The 8,905-nt window shown below is 34.5% G+C and overlaps 1 protein-coding gene across 1 annotated transcript; it reads left to right on the plus strand.

Moving 5' to 3' along the window:
- Positions 1-6,219: 6,219 nt before the first annotated feature.
- LOC134238777 (52 kDa repressor of the inhibitor of the protein kinase-like) lies at positions 6,220-7,948 on the plus strand. The gene is made up of 2 exons (XM_062720896.1): positions 6,220-7,387; positions 7,581-7,948. The coding sequence occupies exons 1-2, from the start codon at positions 6,220-6,222 to the stop codon at positions 7,946-7,948; spliced, it is 1,536 nt and encodes a 511-aa protein (XP_062576880.1).
- The last annotated feature ends 957 nt before the right edge of the window (positions 7,949-8,905 follow it).

The raw sequence follows: 8,905 nt of genomic DNA on the forward strand, positions 1-8,905 counted from the left end.
TTTTCTGGCTTTATCAACTAACCGAGCTGCAGCAAGATTAAATTTGCCATTACATTTAAGATTTATACCAAGATAACAATATTTGTCGACAGTTTCAATACAGATACCATTAATAGTAAAATGGTTTAAAAAGGTTTTACCATTAGAATTAAATACCAGAATTTTTGATTTGGACGTATTAATCTCCAGCTTCCAATTAACACAATAATTTTCAAGAGTATTAAGGCTACATTGTAGACCATCAGGACTACTTGACAATAAAACTAAGTCATCTGCATATAACAAACAGTGTATACATGTAATACTGATTTAAGATTTCAAAGCATTATAAATATTATTCATTGATTTTTCTGGAACTAAATATATGTTAGACTTATTTTAATATTTTAGATTATAAATAATTATTTAGGTAATTCTAAGACTTAAGAAAACGGATTTGTTTGTTCTATCAGAAGGTGTACATGTAAGTGGACCGTAAAATTTGATTAAATTGGATTTCATAATATGCGGTAAGGTGAATACGGTTGAGACAAAAACGCAGCATGAAATGACTTAAATTACAAGTTATATCCATTTTTCCATTGATTCAATGCCTGCGAATCTCTAAAAATGGTTTTACCAATTATTTATCAATTTCTCAGTTGCAGAAATTAAAAAAAAATAAGCTCCAGAGCTAAATACAGATAAACAATTTCCCGAAAATTATGTCGTGTGCACGTACATTCACCAACAAAATATTTATTTATGAAAGCTTTAAGAAATGTTTATTTGTAAAAAAAAAATATATATATATATATATTTATTTTTGGTGTATTTAAGAATTTTCAAATCATCTTGACCACAATAACCAATTGATAAACAAGAATGAACATGTACGGTTTATCACATTAGGCACACTATATTTGACGAGAATATAGTTCTGTACGACTTACTATATTATTTGTATACAACCAATAATTAGTTCGTTCATGTATGTACCGCGTATAATGTAATTAATTCATTCTATAAGAAATAGTTTTATCTTCTGAAGTCCACATTATCTTATTTGTTAAAAGAATAAGCATATTTACTATATAGATAAATTAATTTTATATTCAAACTACACACGTTTGGTAACAAATACACGTTTTACGGCAATTAAGATCGTGTTGTAAAACAAAACATAGGTACATATATGTACATAAAAAATACTTTTATTATTTATTTATTTATTTTTTTTATTTATCTATTGTTAATTTTTATATTAAAGCACCTGGAATTAGAATTATAGAATAAAAGAATAATTTCAATACAAGGAAAAGATCGGAGGCATTCCGAATAAATCGTTCATCTTGCGTTCACCGTTCGTTCACCGATCATTTTGCGCTCGCGTTCGCGCTACGTTCACTCACCGTTCACCGTTCACCAAGTTGCGTTCAGCGTTCACACATCGTTCACTCACCGTTCGCTCTGCGTTCGTTCACCGTTCGTTCAGCGTTCGTTCACCGTTCAGGTGGGAAAGTAGAACGTTTCAGGGACTGTAGATTATCATATTTTATCTGATTATGCGTTTTTTTTTTGTTGATTATAGTTGCCTAAGTTGCTTAGGAAATACGTGAATTTACTGATTCAGTAAGGAAATACATGTATTTACTGAGTTTTTCAATACTTGTTACACGTATTTACTGACTGTGTTTTGGTGAATCTGAAATATGAACAGATGCACAGTATATTCAGTGTTTATATCGGTAAGCATATCATATGAATAAATGATACTTTTAATAAACCATTATTTATTTAAAAAATCTTTTTAAAAAAAATATTACTTGTGAATATTACCAAAAATAAACATGATTATATACTGCTTTCATTTTTCTAATAAAGAATAATAATAATTAGTAAAGACGTCGACTGGTTCATATACATCATTCTGATGTCGAAAGCTCCAAAATTAATACATCCTTATAAATAGATTTGAATTGTGAATATCATGGAATCCGTTTTACAAAGAAAATACCTGAATGAAGAAACGCTAGTGGGATTATTGTCCTTACAAATATTTTTTTAAATTAATTGATTAAATGAAGAAATTGTATTTTTTTTTACTTTTCAACACACGTGGTAAGCAGTAAACTCAGGTGACCTATTGCTATCCGTTTTCGTCCGTCGTCGTCCGTCGTGTGTTAACATTTGAACATTTTCGGCTTCTTCTCTGCAACCACTGAACCAATTTCAACCGAATTTGGCACAAAGCATCTATGGGTGAAGGGGAACAAAAATTGTGAATTTCATGATCCATGCCCCCTTGGGACCTGAGGGGTGGGGCCAAAACCACTAAAATTAATGCAATCTTTAAAAATCTTCTTTTTTTACTCCTGGACATCAAGCAGTCAAACTATTTGCATGATTGTAATCAGCATTGAGTCCTCTACCAAAATTGTGAAATTCATGGCCCTGGGGTCAGGGGTACTTGTGTAAGGGCGGGGCTAAATAAGTATACAGTGAAAATGCATTATTTCTTTGAAAATCTTCTTCTCTGCTCCTGTGTATTAAATAAACCAACTAAATACATAGTTATGATGAGGAAGAGTGCCTTTACCAAAATTGTGAATTTTATGGCCCCAGGGTCAAGGGTTCTGGTGTTGGGGGGGGGGGGGCTCTATTGATTATATGGTGAAAATACATGAATTCTTTGAAAATCTTCTTCCCTGCTCCTAGGTATTAAATAAACTAACTAAGTGCATAGTTATGATGAGCAATAGTGCCTCTACCAAAATTGTGAATTTTATGGCCCCAAATAAAATAAATAAATAAAAATCAGCTTTTGTATAGTATTTATTCCTTTTCGAGAAAATTTAATATACCACCATCTGGTGTTGATCTCATTTTTAAAAATTAAAATAATTTTCAAAAATTAAAAAAGAATAAAATTTTGTTAATTACAGCACCCCCTCTTGTGGAAGTGTATCATGCACCCTTTATATGCTCATGAGGACATCAAAAACGTTTTTTTTTCTCTCCATAATCCGGAGATGTATTTACACAATCTATATTAAAAATGAAAATTGGCATCGTTTTACATATGCACAATAAATATTTATAGCACAACAATCTTCTTTTGTACAACCCCCTAAAGGATGTATTCGCTTTAACAAAAGAATCGACCTATAGGAGAGAACAATTTCCCGGATAAAAACGACATTCAAAAATCAATCTTTATTTGTTGTTTTCTACCGTATATATGTCTAAATTTTTCAAATTTGTATTTGATACCTCAAATTTATTATTTACAACTTAACAGTAAACCTCCAAAGTTGACCAAAACACCATTTTGTCCATAAAAGCATTGACTTTTGCATGAATTTTGGCCTTGGAAGTCCTTCAGGGCAGGCCTGCCCCTGAATAAAATTACGATATTTTGATAGGTTATGATGTAAGGAATAAATTAAGATATTTTTAGGGGCACCCCTGCCCTGGGGTCGAAATTCACAAAAAAAAAACTACAATAATAAGGAAACCTGATTTTCATCACCTGCTTTAAATTTCTGCCCATCATTCTTATAGTCAGACTAGCTCAGTTGATATAAGCGCGGACTATTACACCTTTGGATACTTTCTTTTTAAAGTCGGGGGTTCGAATCCACCTGGTACAACACTTTTAAATTTCGCCTTTTTAAAGACTTTTTTGATTTTTTGTATAGATTTGTGTATTTTCCCTTTAATTATATATCCTTTATGCATGTCCATTCTTGATATATAAGAAACACTAAAGAGATATCAAATCGTAAAAATCCAATGTACAGTTGTCAGTCAGGCGGAACGAACCTCAGTTTAAGCACGCTTTCTTCGAGGATAAGAATAACTCACTATGTGTTACTCAATACAGGTATTCTTGGCAGCACTAAATTTCAATTGTATATATTCCTTATACTTAAATCACATTGGTTTTGGCTGCATATTTCAGTAAATGCACTCCCTTTTATTTAATTTACGCCTATATAATTTGCACACTTTAATGACGTTTTATTATATCCACGGATAAATGGCCTAGACATGAAGAACAGCATTTCAGAGACAGTAGACACTACCTTTATGAAACATGAGAAGTAAAGACAAATGTCAATTAGTACATATGGAGATAACAAACTCAGAAAATCAATGAAAGGGTTCCTCCTACCTCTACTAACTGAAATAAAAATTTAGGAAAAAAACAAATTATTATATGTATTTAGCCTAATGTCATTAATCAGAACAGAAATCGACAAGCTTTTTGTAGAGAAAAAAACAAGCCCGGTCCTATAGGTCAGATCCCTTTTTACAATGAAGTGATCCTTACATTTCTGATATAAATACCCCCAAAACTAGAATTCAAAATCCATTTGATTGTGCCTGTCATGTGGGAGTTTTGTGTACGAGTGCAGATTTTATCATATATGCAGATTCAAAAAGTATTGATATAAACTAAATAGCGTACTCACCTTTTGTTTTAACATCTACAAATAAGAATTTGGCGCCAAATGAGTCTTAACACCGAGATCGGTGTGTCTACTGGTGTATGTGTGTGGCCTTAGACCTTCTTCTTTGGATGTTGATGACTTGATCTCTTTAACGATAACGTCATTCGGGATATAACGCATCACCCCCAGTTTGATCACCTTTTCCACTCAGAAAGAAGATTCGAGATAGGGTGTTATCACATAAACATTTCAATTTCACTTTGAAAAAAAAAGCCATGACACTGCCATGTGGTTTCGCTTTCTGTACGGAATAAAAACGACAAGAGTGAAACAAAATCCATTATTTAACAAAATCCATTATTTTTATTTTTTAGAACCTGAAAAAAAATCGGTCGGCGGATCCGTTAACCGAAAGATATAATAAATGTGGCCTTACTATACATGTTTAAGTTCACACTTGATACAAATTGCTTATATTCTGTCTGTTTCAGACGACTTAATAAGGCCTTTTTAACAAACGCAGGCCCAATGACAGAAAAGTTTAAATTTCCTGTCATGAATTTAGAATCACTAAAAGTTGTTTCAGATTGAGGGTTTGCCTTGACTCAGAGCCAATTCTTTTAACATCAAGTTCAATGACAGAAAAAGTATTTTCTTTTTCTCCTATGAATTAGTAAAGAAATATAATCGGAGGCTCTTGCTTGAAATATAGATTACTTATGATTGGAGGTTGTGTCAAGACCCTGATCAAAGGTCGTTCTAGCAAATATAGGTTACTGACAGAGAAAAATATGTTTAAGCATATCTTTGAAATGAAGATCCACTGGAGGCTTATGCTGAGAAGAAATGTTGTTCACACAACAATGTGCAGTGTCCTTGACCCAAGGACACTACTTCCTGTCCACAGCTCCAACGGAAGACCTACTCGTTGCTTTGCAACGAGCTCGGCTCTAGTTAAATTCTTGAATTTATTTTTAAAGAAACACAAAATGACAATTCCAGTTCTGGAAATCATCAAGATGAGAAGGTATGCCAACGGCACGCAGTGCGGAACGCATACGTTGTGCCTACTCTTTTTCGAATTCCAGAGAAACGATCTTTTGCGTGCCAAGGGGTTTTTTATCTTTTCTGCATTGGATTTCAATTATTTAAAAATCATGAGTTTTCAACTTTTACACCAGTTTCATTTTTAATAAAATCACAGGTCAAAATGTGTATGGAAACCATACCTTCTTCTTTGACCATTGATTTAAACATTGGTTTAATATATAAATAGAAAAAATTCTCGAGAGGGACGTTAAACAACATGAAATCAGTCAATACATAAATACCCCCCTCCCCCAACGTAACTAAAATAATTCAAAAATTAAATTTTCATATAATTCAAAAATATTCTCTTAAAATTTAAGTCTTGAGTTATTGTCAGTGTGTCTACTTGTGCATGAAAAGCACGGCATTATAGAACGTCTCTTCATACGACACGATTTTATGATTTCTTTGTGTTGATTTTTTTTCATGCATGGGTGAATCTACTGACAACAACTCAAATCTCAAATTCAGGCGCGTAGCCAGGCGTACGTTTGTACGCAAAAACGTCCACATCATTTTTCAAAAAAAAAAAAAAAAAATTAATAAAATAAAAAAGAATGAGAGAGAGGGGATGAGAATCAATTAATGAATAAAAAAACAATGAAATCAAGAGAATCAGTTTTAAGGGAAAATACGATTAATTACTTAACTAATTACTACTATTACACAAATGTTTTCACATCAACACGATGTAATGGAAAAGAATCGCCATGTTCTAAAGGAGATTATCAAAGTCCTCCTTCTTTGTGCGAGGCAAAATGTAGCAATAAGAGGACACACAGAGGAAAGAAGCAACTTCATTGTAATTCTTAAATTGAAGTCAGAAAACGATCCTATTCTTCGGGAACATCTTTCGGCTGGGAAGGATAGGGCTACGTATCTTTCGCCCCAAATCCAAAACGAACTAATAGATCTTTGTGCAAGGCAGATAAGAGATACTTTAGTCACTGCATGTAATTCTGCAGGATGTTTTGGATTTATTGCTGATGAGGCTAAAGATTGTTCAACTAGTGAACAGATTTCTCTCTGTGTAAGGTTCTACGATCGTAGTACAGGCGAGGTGAAGGAATACTTTCTTGGTTTTGTAGAAGCGGATTCTACAACAGGAGAGGCACTAGCAGAGACTTTTCTGAATACGTTGGAAGAGTATGGAATCAACGTTAATAACATTCGCGGACAAGGGTACGACGGAGCGGCTAACATGGCGGGGAAGCACCGTGGTGTACAAGCTCGTATTCGCCAGCGTATTCCATATGCAAATTATACTCACTGCCGTGCCCATTCTTTGAACCTTGCAATCGTCCACGCGTGTAAAGAGCCTTTGATACGAAATCTTATGGATACAGTTCAGACGATTGCCTTTGCATTTGACTATTCAGCAAAGCGACTTTTGCAGTTTAAAGAAAGTCTTGAACTCGACAGGGACGTTAAAGATGCAATGGACAGAAAAACAAAAATCAAAACATTATGTGAGACAAGGTGGTTTTCAAGGGTTGATTCTCTGACGACTTTCCTGAAATGTTACGATGTCATCGTTGCTGCTCTCGAGGAGCTTTCAGAAGATGGAGATTCCAAAGCCAGGAGTCATGTATGTTCCATCCTCCAGTTTGATTTTATTGTTGCTTTAGTCACTGCAGAGCATGTCCTTGCACCGACAAATCCTTTGTCAGCCCTTCTTCAAGCAAAGGAACAGGATCTTCTTGAGGCAGTGAAGGAATGCCAAGCTGTAATAAGCATTCTGCAGGCGGAGCGAGCAGACGATACTGTTTGGGAGGCAATCTTTTCCAAATGTGAAGAAGTCGGAACTACTCATAACATTGCTGCCAGTGTGCCAAGAGTTGTTGGAAGACAACAGCATCGCTGTAATGCCCCTGCTAACACACCTTCCGAGTACTGGAAGCGAAATCTCTAACTACCATTCATCGATCATCTCATTGCCGAGTTAACGGACAGGCTGATTCTTAACGAACCGAGATTTATTGCGCAGTACTTGATTCCTTCATCAATGTGACCTAACACATGAGAAAATAACAAACCTGTATTTTACATTTGGAGACGACATACCAGCATCCGATAATCAAGAGTTCAAACGGGAGATACAAAGATGGAAAGCCAGATGGGCTGATGTAGTCGACAAACCGGCAACACTGGCTGACAGTTTGCGGGCCATCCGAACACCAGAGCTATACCCCAACGTGTATCACATCCTGGAAATTCTTCTAAGCATGCCAGTTTCCTCGGCGTCGGCAGAGAGGTCGTTCAGCATAATGAGACGTCTTAAGACATATCTGAGGTCTACAATGACTGGGGATAGGCTCTCATCCTTAGCTGTTCTACATTCGTACAGGGAGACTGACATAGACCTGGACAAGATTATAGAAAAGTTTGCGGCGAAAAAACCAAGAAGGCTTGTTTTACAATAATGTACAGTCAGTTACTTTGCAAAAAGATGGCCAATTCTGATGTAGATTACAAATTACCTTTGTTCTCTATCGTTTTAAGGTTCGAATCAAAATCGTAAAACTTAAAATAGACTCATAGTTTTGTAAATATATTATTGATATTATATGAGGTGAAAGTTTGTTTATGAGCATAGCATAATTTTTAAAATGTGTTTCACTGCAAATATTGATGTCGCTTTATACAAAGTTCAGCCATTTATGTTTTAAATTTCTTCTCTTAAAAATAAAACGTTCATAATTCTGTTATTCAGGAGTGTTTTTGCGATAAAGATATAAACAATTTCATCATTTTGGGAGCAAAATACTGCATAATACATATATTTGATAAACAACTTAAAACAAACGTTAATTTTCTTTAATGCCAAGAATTTTAATTTTTATTACTGGACATTAATTGCCAACCGTAACGCTTGACTTCTGTAACGATATTCCCAAACTTTTAACCTAATATCGTTATTGAATAGATTACATGTATATCTCATTCTTGAGATTTTAACCGCATTTTGTACATAACAAGAAAAGGATAGATCTCAAATCGTGAACGTTGCTGCGTAACAAACTGAAAAAGCGCAAGAAAAATGCTTTCAGGAGGGTCGAAAATGCACATCGAAATCGTCGAAAATTCACCAGCTTCCGGGGGCTTCGCCCCCTGGGCCACCACCAGGGCTTCGCCCTGGACCCCTGCCTATTCAGGCGTCCACATCAAAGGTACCCTGGCTACGCCCCTGAAATTTAAGTATTTAATTTCTTAAAAATTTCTTTGAATTTATTTTATACAGAATACCTTAATCAAAGTACTTGTAGTTGTTATATTGAAAATGTATTGTTTTTTGAAAACAAATCTACCTTCTTCTGAAGTATGTTCTGGTATTTTTTGTGAATTGGTTACCATGGGAAACCATTCCATTTATAACAAGA

This window comes from Saccostrea cucullata, unplaced genomic scaffold (genome assembly GCF_032062105.1).
Source record: "Saccostrea cucullata isolate Sc308-1 unplaced genomic scaffold, CSIRO_AGI_Scuc_v1 ctg21307, whole genome shotgun sequence".
NCBI classification, from domain to species: Eukaryota; Metazoa; Mollusca; class Bivalvia; order Ostreida; family Ostreidae; genus Saccostrea; species Saccostrea cuccullata.